The following is a 16,939-nucleotide window of genomic DNA, read 5'->3' on the forward strand; positions in this document are numbered from 1 at the left end:
GGGGTTAGTGTTGGATTCTTGATGACATAATAGTATTTATACCTCCCACCCTCAAATCCATCCAAATCCATCATTCATTAAAATCCCAATAAATATTTGGTATTCTCACTACACCTATGATTTGGTGGATTTTTTTTTAAAACGTAATTGACTTCCCATAGATTTGGACGTATTATTTAAAATCCTAATTTGACTACCCTATGATTTTGAACTCCTTTAAAATCCTCTTTTAAAATACTGATTGACTATATTTGGATTTTAAAGTCTATTAAAATCTTACCAAATCCTAATTGGATCCGCTCCGGACCTTAGTGTCCGGAGCTTAAGGATCAATTCATTTGGACAGCACAAATTGAATCCAATGATTCCTATTAACTTATTTTCCTGACCCACCACATAAAACCAATGGTTTTGATTTCTTTTACACACCAATCAACGGCCCAGATGATTTGATCCTTAAACTCCAGACATTGTGTCTAAAGCAAATCCAATTCCATTACTAAACAGTGAGAACTGGGAAACAATATTATGATTATGTTTCGCCACAGCATCTGTCAAGAAATTCGCTTCTCTAAAAATATAACTAACCTAATTGGTATGACTCATCAATATCATTCTACTATTTTATAAGGGTATTTTGATATAGGCGTCTCGTTTTTTAATTTTTTAGACTAAACATACACTTCCCTTGAAAATTTGATCACACATTTTCTAAAATTTTGGTTATTAATTTCAGTTTTTATATAAGTTCAATTTTGTTTAGAATTTTTAGTTTTTCATGACTTTTCCTAGACATTTCGTTTTTTTCTCTTTCTTTTCCTCTTATCCCTATATTTATGCATTTATTATCCATCCCTATGCATTTTTTTATTGTTTGTTATAATTTTACTTTTTTTTTTGTGAATATAGTAGAATATTTATAAAAAAATTGTCAGATTTTATTATTTAGAATACCCAACACATAATAAAAATTTGTTTGATTATATAGCTACGTCTAGTTACCTATAATATGGACACATTTAGTTTTATAGTGGATTTGATTTTTTGTATTTCTCGGTACATTTGGAATGTAAATATACCAAAAGAGTTATCCAATAGATACATTTGGTTTTGTGGTATGTTTGTGATTTTTTGTTCATTTGGTCTTTTGGTACATTTGGAATCTAAATGTACCAAAAGGGTTATCTGACAATGGACACATTTGGTTTTATGGTACATTTGAAATTTTGATATATTTGGTTTCTCTGTAAATTTGAAATCTAAACGTACCAAAAAGGTTACATAACAATGGGTATATTTGGTTTTATGGTACATTTGATCTTTTGGTACATTTGAAATTTAAACGTACCAAAAGTCAATACTTTTGTTCTCAAATGTAACATAAGTTTTAGTATAGTTTTTATATATCTATACATGAAAAACTATGTATTGAAGACTTTTTATTGAGACATTTTTAATAGAAAGAGAATTTTTTTTTAATACGATAATAAGGTAATGAGGAATTAGTTAATTATTTTTTTTTATTTTATTAAAAAAATGTCATTTAATGCGTAGAAGGGGATTAACGAAATTAAATTTCTATATTATTGACAATTAGTTGCTAAGCTCTTTTATGCCTTTATATAAATGCATTTAAATTAATGAAATGAAAATTAAATAAATAGAAAATTATTGAAGTGACAATTGATCAAAGCATTTAATCAAATATTTAAAAGGAATGAATATTTAACCTAACAATTATAGAAAATATGTAGACCATTCTCATTTTCTCTATTTTATATAGCTAACCTAAATAAGATGTAAACCGACTAAAAAGACGATAATTCCTTGTTTATGTAGAGAGACAAAATTACCCTTCTTATTCCACCACGTGTCATTCCCTGATTAGCTATAAATCACGCAACGCTACACCTGGATGCAAGTAGCCCAACCACTGCTCCTTGTTCTAAGCGCCCGCCCTCACTGGAAAAAACTTGCCGTCCGTAGAGGTTACGAAACCACAACGCCACCGTAGCCTGGGTTTAGGGTTTGCGTGACAAACCACACCACCCACCGTTAAGCGACGTCGTTCAGGCTGCCATGGAGAGTGCCTTCGCGAGCGCCTCTGCGATCTCCGACCAGCGGCAGAAGATCGAGCAGTACAAGCACATTCTGTCCACCGTGATTTCTTCAAGCGACGTCGTTCAGGCCAAGAAGTTCATCGATCACTGTAAGTATTTCCTCAGCGCTCTTTCTCTCAATTTTTGCAATTATATTATTTATTTTGGTTTAGCAGCTTTGTTTGGAGGCCTAATTTTGTAATTTTCTACGCCTTCAGTGTTGTCGGATGATGTTCCGTTGGTGGTTTCCCGGCAGCTTTTGCAGACTTTTGCCCAGGAGTTGGGGCGGTGGGAGCCGGAGACCCAGAAGGAGATTGCCCACTATGCCCTTTCTCAGATTCGTGTCGTTTCATTCGAAGAACAGGTTCTTTTCGGACTTTTGTATATCGGGAATTCCCCGTTTTGCATTTGTTTTGTTCAATTTTCTAAGATTTAGATTAGCATTGCCCGCATTGTCGTGAAACATGCGGAAGTTACTTGATTTTTTATAGCACATTTAGAAAATAGTTTTGATTGTGTACATCTTTTATTTGGGATTATTGTGATTTAGACAGTACGGTATGGTTTTGTGTGATGCAGGTGATGATAATAAGAGAGAAACTTGCGGAATTGTACGAGTCTGAGCAACAATGGTCAAAAGCAGCTCAGATGCTCAGTGGAATTAATCTCGACTCAGGAACAAGGTCCGATAGTAGGATACTGCTGTTGTTAGTGTAACTTTTCCTTTTTTTGGCATGACCAGTTATGGAATTAACAATGTTTATGTTTTCATGGTATTCCCTTAGAGCCGTTGATGACACATTCAAGTTATCAAAATGTGTCCAAATTGCTCGCCTATATCTCGAGGTATTGACCTTTTTTTTTCTTTTCTTTTTTTCCAAAGGGTGCCTATTTTTCATTTGATACAATTGATGAGATTTGGAATGGTGTTTAATGCTGTTGTTTTGTTGGTGCTGCAACTCCTTTATTACAAAAATACGAGCTGGACTATGAATGTCTGCATATAGAAGACCCATGATGGATGATTTGCGTTGGAATTGATGTGCTGCCTATATCTGTTTGTTGTATCTAGATATGTTGTAGATAGCCATAGTGTGACCTCTGCAAGTGTTTACTGGAACAAATATCTTCTTTTCGTGTCAGTTTTGGAACAAATAAGACTTTTATTGACAAGTTGTTGACATGAAACCTTACCAAGTTTTTGTATGTTTGTTTTGCAGGACGATGATGCCGTGAATGCAGAAGCTTTTATTCATAAAGCTTCATTCTTGATTACAACTATTCAGCATGAAGTTTTGACTTTAGAGTACAAGGTTTGACATTATTGGATAGTCAGTGAAAATAATTGCATTAAGTTTGCATGCCAAAAGCATTTTTTAATTTCTTTTCCCCTTTGTTTCCTTCCTATTAGATTTGTTATGCAAGGATTTTAGATTTAAAGAGAAGGTTCTTGGAAGCAGCATTACGTTATTATGATTTTTCTCAGATTGAAAAGAGGCAAATAGGAGATCAGTATGTCAAGTTTAACTTTTTCCATTCTTGTTATTTGTACCACTTGAAAGACGGGTGATATGAATGTATGCATTTTGTTGCAGAGAGATTGATGAGGAAGCACTGGAGCAAGCTCTATCTGCTGCAGTTACATGTACAATTTTAGCCGCAGCAGGACCCCAACGTTCTCGTGTTCTTGCTACTTTGTACAAGGTTAACTTCTTTACCTGGAGATGTATATTATGTGTTCTTTATTTTAAATTTGCTGATACCTTGGGGTTTTCATTCAGGATGAGCGATGCTCAAAGTTAAAAATATATCCAATACTACAAAAGGTGCTCTCTCTCTCTCTCTCTCTCTCCCTCTCACACACACACACACACACACAAAAGGTTTTCGTCTGTATACCTTTTTCTCTCCTGACTGTATGTTACACTTTTATTGTTTTGCTTCAATGGATATTTATTAGGTATATTTGGAGAGAATTTTGAGGAAACCAGAAATTGAGGCATTTGCTGAAGAGTTAAAGCCCCATCAGGTTATAAACTTTCTTCTCCTTTATCTATGATATCGTATCTGCACATGAGCCATAACAGTTATGTCTTATTTTTTCAACAGAAAGCACTTCTTCCAGACAACTTTACAGTGTTAGATCGTGCAATGATTGAACATAATCTTCTGAGTGCCAGCAAACTTTACACCAATATAAGGTAGGAGATATGTTGCTATTGATTTTTCCTTTTTTGAATTATGTGGGACCATTTATTCTAACTATCATGAATTCTGTGGCAGTTTTGAAGAATTGGGCACTTTGCTGGGAATTGAGCCTCATAAGGTACAGTTTTCTTTTGTTGAGCCATTCATGTCAAACCGCATCCTTCTCTTTCCTTTTTTACTCCCTGGACATGGGGATGTAAAAAAGGGGATCCTATCAACTTGTTCCAACCTAGGATAATAAGCTCATGAGCTTAGTCTTACGTCAACGTCAAGAAACGAAAGAAGACTCCCATCTCCTGACATGGATTTAGTTTATTTCTTACAGGCTGAGAAGATTGCATCAAAAATGATATATGAGGACAGAATGAGGGGATCTATTGATCAGGTATGAATTACAACTTATCAGTATCCAACCAAAAGGACCTTAAGTCGTTTTCAAAAGAAAAAAAATGTACTTTTAAGTAGTCAGACCTCTTTAGTTGTGAGAGCCACTGCAGTTTCTTTCTATGGAATATAGTTAAATAGTCTTTTAATCCACTGTATGGCCCTTAGTTTCATTTTGTCTTTATGAACGCGGCTTCCACTACGAAAAACTTGGAATTCCAAAGTTTTATGTTAGGGGAGGGGGTAGATGGTTGTAGTTTAAAATGCTTCGCATCTACTACCCTCCTCTTTTACTGGAACAAGATTCAGAATAGTTCGTTTGCTTTTGTAATCCATTCTAAATGTGTTGCTTTTGGTAACATTCTTTATTCTACCTTGTACCTCTCAAGCATTTGCCATGATGTTTCACAACAGGTGGAAGCTGTCATACATTTTCAGGATGACTCTGAAGAGCTGCAACAGTGGGATCAGCAGGTAAATTTGTCTGCCTTAATTAGCATTATATACTCACTGGAATTTGTTCGATTTCAAAATTTGCTTTACGAACATAAGTTGTATCCAAATATGGCCTTGTTTACACTCAGTTTGCAACCTAGAACTGTATCTCTCTCTCTCTCTCTTTTCCTCTCATATTTTGGTGATCCAACTCTTAGGTATTATATTATCCTTTGGTTGCAGATTGTTGGCCTGTGTCAGGCTCTCAATGAGGTCTTGGATGGCATGGCAAAGAAGGGCATGGCAATTCCCGTCTGATCTTCGCTAGCAAACCTCCAGAAATTGGAAAGTGAATTTGCTTTCACCCCTATACATTTTGTTAGCCGTCGCCTTGCATATTGTAGTGAACTTGAATTTCAAATCCTGTTACCATGGACCGAAGATCTCCCCCGGAAATGATTTTTGCGTATAATTTGGTTGTGGTCGGAAATCGTAGGATCTCTTTTTTGCATCACCTGTGGGAGGGTTTGGAGTAGCTATACTTTAGTATCTTGGTGCCAGCAACCAAGTTGAACCCATTTCTTACTTCTTCCGACCTCCAATCGAACTACATTTGAATACGAGGAACATCTGTTGCTTTTGCCCCAAGACAACATTTATTTGAATTTTGATGCGATGTTGAATTTGAATGGTATTTAGCGCAACACAAAATCTCATGCTTGGGGCACCGGGGTTGCAATTAATCATAAATGTCCGACTACTTCGTAACACTTGGGCGGTTTCGCCGGGCTTCTGATGAATATATATGAGGCCCTAAGGCGGTCATAGTGATGCTTTCGGCTACTGGACTCTTGCCATCTGGGTATCAACACTCACACTGCTTTCGGAAATTGATTATAATTACACGTGAATTGCTCTCCTGCAACCTCGTTTTCATGGTTTAAGCATGGTACTATAATCAATTTCCGTGTAATTATCAACAGAAATTTATAAGTAAAAAATAATGAAGAATCAATTCATCTACTCCAACCAAAACAAGAAACAAGATATTGTTGATCATAAATATATATTCCTTTCTATAGTTTTATTGTTTTATTCAAAAGTTGAAGTCGCGTTACAAAATACAACGTAGTGGGAAGTTCAAATGGCCCTGACTTGCCAAATGAATTGGTCTAACAACTAAATCTTAAACCAACTTCTCAAGTAACAAAATACAAGTTGATGAAATTTGATCACACGGGTCAGCTGCTATCATCCTTCGCTTGGTTGTTTACAAACAAATTCTCCCTCCGTTTCGGAAAACCCGAAGATTCTAACCCCGAACCTCTAAACTTTAGCTCTGAAGCTGTTCTAAAATTAGGATCGACAGATGATGGTCTAGGGTTATGATCCGCCGTACCTGGCCTGTATGAACTGGTTGCTCCGCCTGCATACCGGGGAGGAGGAGACACATACCTCCTCGACGGTCCTCTTAGGCCACCACCTCTCGAAGACCCTTCCCCAAACGACCTGTCTCCGGTGTTACTTCCCCCCAATGGAGCTCCCATTGTAGCAGATGTTGATGTAAAAGGATCATCCGGTCCCCATGAAGTGAGCGCTTCCTTTTTCTTCGCGAAAAATTGCCACGCTCCGAATAGGAAAAGTACAAAGAAAAATACAGGGCTGGTCCATAGCATTGTGTTAAATTCGTTTTTGAATACCGGAAGGTTAGAACGATACATTCCAACATACCCTCCGCCAAGGCCAAGCACAACAAGCCTTTCCCTGTCACTTGCGATTAAAGGTATCACATTTCTCTTCTCTGCGTCCACCGTCTGATGATTGAGAAACGATGACCTAATCTCATCAAGACCAGCGGAGAAAATAATCCGAGGCGCACCAACCCTAACGTAATGCTGAGTCGAAACATTGTACACGAAAACCTTCTCCCCGCCAACAATAAGCAAACACCCCTTAATTGCCTGAAAAGCGAGAGGCTCATCAATCTCAAACTTCCTCTTGGACCTAACCCTGCATTTGAAGTTCATTATATCCCCCAACAACAAAACATGAATCAGATCGCCTTCGGATGTAAACCCGTATGCCTTGGACCGCTCCGTGGCATCAAAAACATAGTACCGAGAATGCGAACGGTTCAACCCTTCACACTCACTCTCCCGAACTTTCATGGTCTTCAGGTCCAAAGACCCTGCACCCGTCTCCGTCAAGAACAAAAGCCGCTGCCTCAAGAAAGCAAGCGGCCTGCTCGACGGCATTGTGGAGCCGTGAACCGAACCATCCTCTCGGTAAACCGAAATCTTCCCACTCACATCACTAGCCAACACATAACTCAACCTCCCAACATGGTGCACTTCCAAAATCGTAACCGGCAACCCTTCTCCGCCCGTGTTGAATTTCGTCACGGTTTCCATTAAAAGCGAGCTCCAATCTTCCCCACTCGCTCCCTCCCAAACCCTATGCATCAAAATGACACCGTTTTGATGCCCAGTGACCACGAAACTCTCATTCTTGTAAACCGACAAGAAGGAAGCCATGGCCATGATCGGAGACCCCAGCAACGTATCAAACTCCACCAAAACGTCGCCGTTTCTAACAAACACATAAACCCTCCCTCTCTCGTCTCCGACGGCAACATATTTTGTTACCCCCTCGAAATCCCGAAACGGCAGGACGTGAATACACGTGGCCTGGGAATCCAATTTCACCGCGGAAACGAACTGAAACCGGTCGGACCAGAACGGGCTGTATTTTGTTACCGAAACTGGCCTCGCCCTTTCTCCAATTTGACGATCGGAACCAGACCCCTCTTCTTCTTCAACCTGCTTGATCAGCTTCTGGCTTTCCTTTTCGTCAACCGCCAAAGTCAAACCCTCGTCAATCGGAGCAGGTTTTTTCGGATGATTCGATTGTAATTTGAATTCTAATCTCGCGACTATTTCGGTTAGGTTCTTCACTACTTCCTCGAGCCTCTGCAATACCAGCTGTTGCGGATTGAGCTCGATTTCGGATTTAGTTTCGGTTTCGGTTTCGGTAGATTGGACGAAAAGCTTAGAAACAGGGGATGGAGATGACAAAATGAAGAGGAAGCAGAGCAGAAGGAGCTTGCCTTTGAGGGAGTTCATCGCCGCCGCCGCCACTGGAGCCCCACACAATCTATTCAGCTGAGCTCGGAGACTTTTTTGCTTTCGCTCGCTACTGTTTCAGTTTCGCCATTGCAGCGGGCGGGAGTCTGGGATCTGCGGGTTTGGATCTGCGATTCGGAGGGCTTTGGACTCGAGATTTTGAGGAATATGGCTGTGGCGGTGCGGCCGTGTGGGGTGGGTCAGTTAGAGAGACCTGTGAGCTTTTGACTTGGGTCTTAGATTTTCAGACTAGATTTTGGAATTTTGGAATTTTAGGGCAACAATTTTAGATTTTCGGGATAATTATTATGTAATAAAAGGTCATGGTTCGATGCGACATACTTATCTGCATCGCATGTGATATCGACTGACTAACCTCTAAAGACGTGACACGTATATGTTTCCTACTGCGCTCCGTTTGGGTCAACCAAAATGGTTGATTTAGCCTCTCCCCTCCTCCTCGTACTGGATTAAGATGTCATGATAGCTAAAACACCTTCTTTTTTGGAAAGCGATCCTCTTCATATCCCTTTCCACTTAATCCATTTAGTCCAGGATCCTAGTCGTTGAAATTTGATTCAATAACTACAATTATTATCACTTTTAAAGGAGCCTCTGTTTATAACCGTTTGATCAAATTTCAACGATTCTGATCCCAAACTAGGTGGATTAAATGAAAAGAGATCCGAAAATGATTTATTTCCTTCTGTTTTTTGCCATCTTTAGTTTATGCAGTACTTCCTTAAGAATAATACTTGCATTATCTCAGTAGAGGATGAATTCATACACCCAATTTCAAATAACATATTTTTAATGCAGAAATTTCATAATGGGAAGTTTAATATCTTAATTTTTATTTGAAAATCATTCTTACAAAAAATAATTCGAAACAGTAACAATTTAGTCATCTGAATGTATTAAATAAATTAAATAGCATATTTATAACGAACAGTTAATTTATTTACATTTGAATGACTAAAAATCACTAATTAAATGATTTTTATAAAAATAATCTTCAAATAAAGATTAAGAGATTTGAGCGATTGAGCAATTCTAATTATATAATGTTCCACAAATCTCTTATGCATACATTAGGTTCTTCTGTATACTTGTCCGTTCGCCCGCATCGATTTCCTCCCGTTTTCGAACGAAGCTAAGACGGATTCGATTTGGTCAACCGTAATCCCCCTAGTGCATCGCTTTGATGGCAAGGAAGGCTGCCTTAATATCGTGAGTAACGAAGATCCAGCTGGTGCGGGGACAGCTAATGCGTCCGCCCACGCACCAGCTCCAGCCGATCTATCTTTCTGTGCATCGGCTTCAGCCAATGTCTCTGTATTCGCAACAGCTTCAGTTGATACCGCATCAGGTGACAATGTCTGAGTACCAAACTTTGCTTTGGACTTGCTAAGCTTGGCTGCAGTAGTCTTTTTCGGTAGAATCTCCCTCTGTACCTGCATTTCATTCCATAACCAGTCGACATTCAGTGTTTGGTAAGAAAAAGTGATGGTTTGGCATAACAAGTTATTCCTATTTCCCTTTTAGAGTTGATATCTTTCGAATTCCTGACCAGCAGAAGAAAACCAATTGCTAAAAATACCTAGTGCAACTTTTGAAATAACCATACGATAAGATCTAAATGCACTACCATGTCTGAAGAATCCTCTGACATTGAGCTCCTACTATTGCTGTCACCTTGTACTAAGATAAAAGAACGAACTGTGCTCAGTCCATGCTTATTGGATGAGGGCAGAGAATGACTTGGCCCCCGACCTAAGAAGGACGACTGCAAAATTTACCAATAACAGTTATGATCAAATGGCATCTTACAAAAACTTGGCCCAAAGACCAGATGTTGCATCTACTTCTATATCAAGTTACCTTTGATGATATGCTCCTGTCTCCTCCCGCGAGAAGCATATTAGGGAAGGCTGCAAAATTAACAATATGTCAAATGACGATAGAGTTAAAAACAAAATGATATCAACATTCTACACGGAAGAAATTTACACAACCGTATAATACATGACAAATAACAGATCTTACAAGGGACTTTGGCCTTCTTAGTATCAGGCGCAATATTCAGTTTCTTTATATGACCAAAAACTTCTCTTGAACTTTCATCCTCTGCCGGTGACAAGAAAGTAGCCTGCATTTCCTGTTCCAAATCAAAATGTTCCAAATCAAAATGTTCTTGTAAGGTTAAAAGAATCTGTACAGAAAAAATGACATAACATGCAGTTGAAGAACATTAGCACGGATAATTGATTTAAACAGTGAATTAATTTCCACCATCATATGGTATAGTGGAAGAACTCACAGCTTTCTCAGACAGGCACTGTTTAGATAGTCTCTTTTCTGTTTCATCATCATCAGATGACAGGTATACATCATCGTTATCAGTATACAGTAGAGGCATCATTTGCTTCAGCTCTCGTAAGTTCATTCGCACAGCATTTGCGGGTGCTGAATCATCTGCATCTTCATTACCAAACTCTTCATCTTCTGCATTTTCTTCACCAAACTCTTCATCTTCCTGTACATCTGCATCTTTCTCTTTGACTAACTCTGTTTCTTTTTGTTTAGAACCAAACTTCAGCTTCTGCATAAGTTTTTCTGTTCCAGAAGCATCCTGTTGCTCGAGCCACTTTTGATGGAGTTCATTCCGTCTTTCGTTATCAACTGGTCTTTCTTCATATCCAGTTGCTATCATATCATTAAGCTCCGCAGCATCTCCATCATCCTCATCGTCGTCACTATCTTCGAACCGATGCAGGTCATGATCACTGTCGTCTTCTTCCTCGGCTTCATCATCCACAAAAGCTTTGACAGGATCACCGATTGGAGATGAAGGCACGTCAGCCACTTCAGAAGAATGAGGAGCAATATTTTCTTTGTCATTGTAGTCCTCCTCGTCAGAAGAACTACAAAGAGAGAAGTGTCATTTGTCCATTTCACCAGAAAAACTTAAAAAACAAACAGTATCCAACTTAATTAACTTTAGGAAACATTTGAATGCAACAATGACACGTACTAAGCTTCAAATTTACAAGATATGAAGACATAAACAAATAACACTTACACATCATCGGGAGGAGCAGAGTCAAGTTTTAAGTTCATTGCAAGTACGGATGGTGCAAAAACCTCTTCCAGCGGACTTTTGGAATCATCATTTGGCAGACCATCCTTATCGCTGGTAGTCTGGTTATCAGAAAACAGGTCCTACAACAATGGACAAGATGAAACAGTTATGCTTAAATACACAATCCTATCGAAGAATGATAAATCTAGTGAAATGTGAAAGGAACCTGAGTATAATCAATAGGTGCTCGAAATGTTTGCTTGGGCTCCTCGTCAACATCCTGCAGTTCAACAAATACAATTAGATACTGGATCTCAAGTCTCTCAATTTAATGCAAAAGACTATCTTCCCCAACATAATAAAGATCATCAATAGGATGAAGGTTTGACAGAAATAATATTTTAAGAATACATGGTATAACATAAGAAGGATTGAAATGATAACCATATTGTTCTTGGATTACCACTTAAAACCCCTCTTTTTTTCACTTTGAACTCTTTCCAAATCACTCAAAATTTTGTTTGCGTTATTAGTATATAAAGTATTTCATTGGTCAAGAAACTCAAATCCATGGATGCATATATCCCTGTCCCACTATTTGTGGTTAAGAAGGAACACTCAGTCAATGAACTTTTATTTTGGCAAAAACAAAATTGATAAAGAAACTCGAATTCAATTTACCATCCCGGAAGACACATTTCCACAGCTTGAATGCTCCTCCTTATCATTAGACCCATCAATGCACACCTCATTTGCACTATTCCCCTTTCCAGCCTGGGATGCAATTGACTCCTCAGTTGCCACTTTCAGTACCTTATAATCTCCTGTACTACTACATCTGCAACACTCAAAAGACCAACAAAGAATTACTACAACTATTAATTAATTGAATAAACACTAAGAGCCAAAGAATAAGATCATATCTACGGTTCTAAATAGAATACCGACTTTTGTGAAACCTCCAGTTTCCTTTTCCGAATTTTCTCCAGAACTGAAGATATCGGCTTCTGAACAAGTGGTATGGGTTTAAATGCTGCATCTCTGGTTTCTAACACAGAAGAAGATGATAACGAATAAGACACAATCAAAAGTAATACATTGTAAATGAACTATATAATTAGCATCACTTTGTTTATACCTCGCAAAAGTCTCTGAGATTCAGCATGCAGTTGCTTCAGATGCTCTCGTCTTTCCTACAAAATCATAACAATTCAGGCCTAAGCAAAACAGTACAAACTAATTTCAACCAATTTTACGGAATACAACACGAAAAATCTTAATACTTTTTCAGTCGTCCTTATGCCCTCGGCAGCCCCGGTTTTGCTCTTGGCCCTCTTTTTCTTCTTCTTGTTCTCCTCTTCCTCAAAGCCATCAGAACCACGCCGTTTCTTGTCCGTCTCTTCTACCCTCACACCCCCACTTTCTTTCGGCATCTCCTTGTTTAGATCTTCGCCTTCTTCGCCAAATTCCTCTCCCGCAGAATCAAAATCCAAAACCCTCTTAGCTCCGTTGCCATCTTCGCCGCCACCCAAACCATCAAAACTCGAATTCATTTCACCTTCACCGCCCAAACAATCAAAACCGGAATCGATTTCCCCTCCACCGCCCAACCCGTCGGAACCAGAACTCATTTCAACTTCACCACCGCCCAAGCCGTCAAATCCGGAATTAGAATCCCCTTCACCGCCCAAACCTTCCGATCCCAATCCTAACCTTGGCGGATCATTCGATTCCTCCAAGCTTAGAGCTTCGAATTCGGAGGGATTCACTCGGCCGCTCTCCGATTCGTCGACGGGAGGTTCTTCGGAAACCCTAATTGCTTTCTTTAAGCGCTTCAGCTTCGTTTCTCGGACTGGCGGAGCAGCCTCCGCTGACAGCAGCTCGAAATCGTCGTCGCTGTCCATCTCCGCAGTGGATTTCTCGGCGTAACGGAAGAAAAATCAAATTAGGGTTTAGGTTCTATAAGGCAATGAAAATTTGGGGCGGATCAGATCCAATTCCTGAGAAGAAAACAGGTAAAAGGCAGTGATATTTAAGCGCCAAATGATTTTAAAATTCTTTTGGGGATTGCCACTGCCGCCAAATTTACCCGTTTTCATGACGAAACATCAGGACCGTCAGATTTTTCAGGGTTTGGTGAGCGGTTCTGATTAAAGATTGAGATCAAGCCCCATACGTACTGATAGTATTGTTTTGGGCTCGATTGGGCCCAATTTTGGATTAGGCTGATAAATTGATAATGTACTTTAATTATTTTGATCCAAACAAAGTCTAAGAGGTCTAAATTCCTGTATTTCCGTACGCATTTCATTTTAAGTGGCTCAGATACGTCTGTTATATTCCTCCAAGAGAGGATTATTTCTGGTAGCAAATGAAGTTTTTGGTTACTCGGACCATCACAAGTCGATGCTGCGCGTATGAAGCCGCCTATTGCCGGGTGTATCAACTAACTAATGAAAGGAAAACACTATTCAATGAGAAAATGATGTTTTAAATCCATCATGAGACAATTCTAAGTTGTTATCAGACTACAAGCAAAATACAATAATGAATCACATCTCAAAATCCCAGGTACTCTCAGCAGTCAATGTTGGCATCTTTCGTTCCTCCGCCAAATTGACAGATGCTGAAACCTGGAAAGAATACATGAACATTATCAGGAAAAGCTTGGTTTAGTAACAACAGATAAGCAAAACGCTACAATCTTCGAAGTAGTCATGCGACTCATATACTCGGAAGCAACATTTCCGAGAGTTCAATGAGTAGGAGCTAATAGTTTTTTACATATGAAGATGTACTAACATTTAACTGATGGTCACATAACGATTGAACTACACTGCAATACCATTACCGCCCAGAGCAGTGCTATCCACCACACAAACATTGCTAGTACCGCTGTGGACATGAAGCGTCATCTTTGATGCTACTACCACCAAGATTTCAATTCAATCCAACTACCCCACTAGTAGGAAAAACCACAGTTGTAGCTCTGGGCACTGCCACAACCACAACCCTTAACACAGAAAACAATAGTGGACCACCTTGTTTTACAACACACTCATGAATTGGAGGAACCGAGTGTGTTGCAGAATTGCTTCTTCTTTGTAACTTCATAGGACAAACTGTTACAAGAAACCCTTGTGTACTTGGATTGACCGACATTCCAAATGACATAACAAAACCAAAATTTCAACTTCACAGGCCAAACTGCAGCCCTTCCAACAGAAACATTTCCGGAGTGTTACACACACCCGATTTCACAATCATCAACTCCTCAACACCCTCATCTCGAAAGAACAATGTCACCCATGTCCCTCAATTGACGTTAATCCATTCCTTAGCAGATTTAAATTTCCCTCGAAAACCTCACACCTCACTCACCAGAGGTATATTCAAGTTTAACAACGAAAGTAACATCCAGGATCCAAAACATGAATACTAACCAAATGCAATTACATCTCCTAAGTGATAAAAGCATACCGTACTCAATGTACTCATATCAAATCTAGTGAAGAAGCGGAAGCCCAGGATGACACAATTGTCGACAGAGAGAACGGATCATTTCCACAAAACACATTCTTGTGCCATAATCAATTTACACTCACCATATCACTTATTCAAAACTAAGACCATAATCTGAAAGCAGGCACAAATCATTGACAAACCAAAATTCAAATGCCATACTGCACTCAAACATCAAAATCCTAATTGCAATTATATAAACCAAATCAAATCCAACATATAAAACAAGAAATATCAATTAAAAAAGTTTAATTACCTTAAAAGAGCCATTGATTTTAGAACTCCTCGACCATTCCAACCCCAACAACTTGCTCGACGTCTGGTACGAAGCCCTGAATACATCATCATAAACCCTCTGGGCCACCGCGAAATCCCACGAATTCTTGGCCAAATCATACGACGGCTCAAATGTCGTCGCTCCGCCGTGCAGATAAGAGTACTTGAACTTCCCGTTCCTCGAGCCGAGCACGTGATTCGCCGACACCTTGTTGGCCGAATCGAGCACCAGGGTTCCGTCCAGAATCGTCCGGTTGTCTCCCCTCATGTGAATGTAATTCAAATTCAACGGCTTCCCCACAACCCTAACCGAGTTCATGAACTGGAACCTCAAGTCCTGCACACACCAATTATACAGTTAAATCACTCAAGGCCACCAATTATAACCAGACCAAGTCGCCGAAATCTGATTACCTGTTTGGGGACGTTGTAATCGACGATGAAGGAACCGGGTTTCTCGACGGCGAGGACCAGGCCGTTTAAGCTGGGTCCGGCGGCGAAGGTGGCATCGGTGAGGGAAGCTCGGAACTTGACATCGCTGGCGAAGAAGGCGACGTTTGCGGCGGCACCGCTCTTGTCAGTTTCATACTTGCCCTTCAAAGATGCCTTCATCGTGAACGAGGTAGGTGGGGGCGGGGGAGGTTGAGAGAGGGAGGTGATGCCGCTGGTGAGGGTTTTAAAATTGTTTTCTTGTGAATTTGTTAACTTTGGAAATGTCGGTGTTTTTGGTTGGTGGTGCAATAGGAAAAATTTTTAGGTGTACCGGGTACACCAAATTTTTTTGGTGTACCCTCACTCATTAGAATTTTTTTGGTGTACAAAAAGTGAGGGTGCACCAAATTTTTTGGTGCACCCTCACCATTATGAGTGAGGGTACACCAAAAAATTTGGTGTGCCGGGTACACCGAAAAATTACTCGGTGCAATAGGGCGCCACGTCAAATCATTTTTTTTGGGTTTTAAATTTTGTCGCCATTTTTATTTTTTATTTCTATTTATTTTTAATTAAAATTATGATAAAGAATAAAAGGAAGTCAAATTGAATTTATAACCTAATTAGTTTTGCAAAATATATTTTTGCTGGAATTTTGAGTCTTGTTTTTGTCATAAATTGATTTTGCATAGACATGAGGATGTGGAGTTTAAAATGTGGTAAAGGCTATAACTGTCACATCCCCACTAGGGTGAGACCACTTTCCGGCCTTGATTCCGCCGCAGCACGATATTGTTCGCTTTGGGTCTCAACCACGCCCTCACAGTTTTTAGGAACTCACACGAGAACTTCCTAGTGGATCACCCATCCTAGGAATGCTCTTACCTGAATTCGCTTAACTTCAGAGTTCTCATGGAACCCGAAGTCAGTGAGCTCCTAAAAGGTCTCGTGCTACGTAGATATGAGAATATACATATAAGGCTTACATGATCCACTCCCCTGAACGATGTGGAATTTCACAATAACTTTTATGCATATTTTTGCGTAAATAAGTTGACTAGGTTAGTATGAGTTGTGACCCTTTTACATTTGAATTTGAACCTTTTGATACGAATATTGGTTGAGTTAAAAAATAAAACTGTAATTTCTAATATAACAAACAAATATATATGGCAAGGAAAAAAACTCACAAATTAAACAAACAAAAAAATTGAAACATGGGCCGGCTCAGGAACTAAATGCAAGGCCTAAACCCTGCTAGTTTGAAATTGGGTCAGCCGAGTCCATAACCAAAAAAGTAAAACTGGGCTCTAAACGGCCCATCGGGCCTCCGCCCTTTTTAATCGAAGTGACTTTCAAGGGATAAAGAGAAAGAGACG

The 16,939-nt window shown here is 39.4% G+C and overlaps 4 protein-coding genes across 4 annotated transcripts; 1 reads left to right on the forward strand and 3 right to left on the reverse strand.

The window, feature by feature from the left end:
- The first annotated feature begins 1,921 nt into the window (after window positions 1–1,921).
- On the forward strand, window positions 1,922–5,815 carry LOC103954468 (COP9 signalosome complex subunit 4). The gene is made up of 14 exons (XM_009366305.3): window positions 1,922–2,209; window positions 2,318–2,463; window positions 2,679–2,782; window positions 2,885–2,945; window positions 3,320–3,412; window positions 3,511–3,611; window positions 3,695–3,803; window positions 3,881–3,925; window positions 4,060–4,128; window positions 4,209–4,300; window positions 4,383–4,425; window positions 4,633–4,692; window positions 5,106–5,165; window positions 5,370–5,815. The coding sequence occupies exons 1-14, from the start codon at window positions 2,080–2,082 to the stop codon at window positions 5,442–5,444; spliced, it is 1,188 nt and encodes a 395-aa protein (XP_009364580.1). The 5' UTR covers window positions 1,922–2,079; the 3' UTR covers window positions 5,445–5,815.
- A 360-nt stretch (window positions 5,816–6,175) lies between these two features.
- Window positions 6,176–8,532, reverse strand: LOC103954458 (uncharacterized membrane protein At1g75140-like). The gene has a single exon (XM_009366296.3). It carries the CDS (start codon window positions 8,246–8,248, stop codon window positions 6,368–6,370), a length of 1,881 nt encoding a protein of 626 aa, XP_009364571.2. The 5' UTR covers window positions 8,249–8,532; the 3' UTR covers window positions 6,176–6,367.
- A 688-nt stretch (window positions 8,533–9,220) lies between these two features.
- On the reverse strand, window positions 9,221–13,638 carry LOC103954450 (clumping factor A-like). The gene is made up of 11 exons (XM_048578232.1): window positions 12,614–13,638; window positions 12,469–12,523; window positions 12,279–12,378; window positions 12,012–12,168; window positions 11,557–11,610; window positions 11,331–11,470; window positions 10,569–11,172; window positions 10,295–10,406; window positions 10,130–10,179; window positions 9,897–10,034; window positions 9,221–9,702 (listed from the first exon to the last, which is right to left on the reverse strand). The coding sequence occupies exons 1-11, from the start codon at window positions 13,232–13,234 to the stop codon at window positions 9,340–9,342; spliced, it is 2,394 nt and encodes a 797-aa protein (XP_048434189.1). The 5' UTR covers window positions 13,235–13,638; the 3' UTR covers window positions 9,221–9,339.
- A 146-nt stretch (window positions 13,639–13,784) lies between these two features.
- On the reverse strand, window positions 13,785–15,814 carry LOC103954438 (outer envelope pore protein 24B, chloroplastic). Its single transcript, XM_009366276.3, has 3 exons — window positions 15,543–15,814; window positions 15,109–15,465; window positions 13,785–13,963 (listed from the first exon to the last, which is right to left on the reverse strand). Exons 1-3 carry the CDS (start codon window positions 15,738–15,740, stop codon window positions 13,883–13,885), a joined length of 636 nt encoding a protein of 211 aa, XP_009364551.1. The 5' UTR covers window positions 15,741–15,814; the 3' UTR covers window positions 13,785–13,882.
- Between the last annotated feature and the right edge of the window lie 1,125 nt (window positions 15,815–16,939).

Source organism: the organism of the source record quoted next, unplaced genomic scaffold (genome assembly GCF_019419815.1).
Source record: "Pyrus x bretschneideri cultivar Hongxiangsu unplaced genomic scaffold, Pyrus_bretschneideri_v1 Contig1, whole genome shotgun sequence".
NCBI lineage: Eukaryota > Viridiplantae > Streptophyta > Magnoliopsida > Rosales > Rosaceae > Pyrus > Pyrus x bretschneideri.

Bases quoted from the DNA above. Each gene is read 5' to 3' on its own strand.
- LOC103954468 (XM_009366305.3), top strand. From the start codon at position 2,080: ATGGAGAGTGCCTTCGCGAGCGCCTCTGCGATCTCCGACCAGCGGCAG. The intron at 3,612-3,694 runs GTATGTCAAGTT...ATTTTGTTGCAG, and splicing joins AAGAGGCAAATAGGAGATCA to AGAGATTGATGAGGAAGCAC. The intron at 3,926-4,059 runs GTGCTCTCTCTC...GATATTTATTAG, and splicing joins TATATCCAATACTACAAAAG to GTATATTTGGAGAGAATTTT.
- LOC103954458 (XM_009366296.3), bottom strand. From the start codon at position 8,248: ATGAACTCCCTCAAAGGCAAGCTCCTTCTGCTCTGCTTCCTCTTCATT.
- LOC103954450 (XM_048578232.1), bottom strand. From the start codon at position 13,234: ATGGACAGCGACGACGATTTCGAGCTGCTGTCAGCGGAGGCTGCTCCG. The intron at 11,611-12,011 runs GTAAATTGAATT...GTTGAACTGCAG, and splicing joins GAAATGTGTCTTCCGGGATG to GATGTTGACGAGGAGCCCAA. The intron at 11,471-11,556 runs GTTCCTTTCACA...CCATTGTTGTAG, and splicing joins CACCTATTGATTATACTCAG to GACCTGTTTTCTGATAACCA.
- LOC103954438 (XM_009366276.3), bottom strand. From the start codon at position 15,740: ATGAAGGCATCTTTGAAGGGCAAGTATGAAACTGACAAGAGCGGTGCC. The intron at 15,466-15,542 runs GTAATCAGATTT...TGGTGTGTGCAG, and splicing joins ATTACAACGTCCCCAAACAG to GACTTGAGGTTCCAGTTCAT. The intron at 13,964-15,108 runs GTAATTAAACTT...TATTCTTTCCAG, and splicing joins AAATCAATGGCTCTTTTAAG to GTTTCAGCATCTGTCAATTT.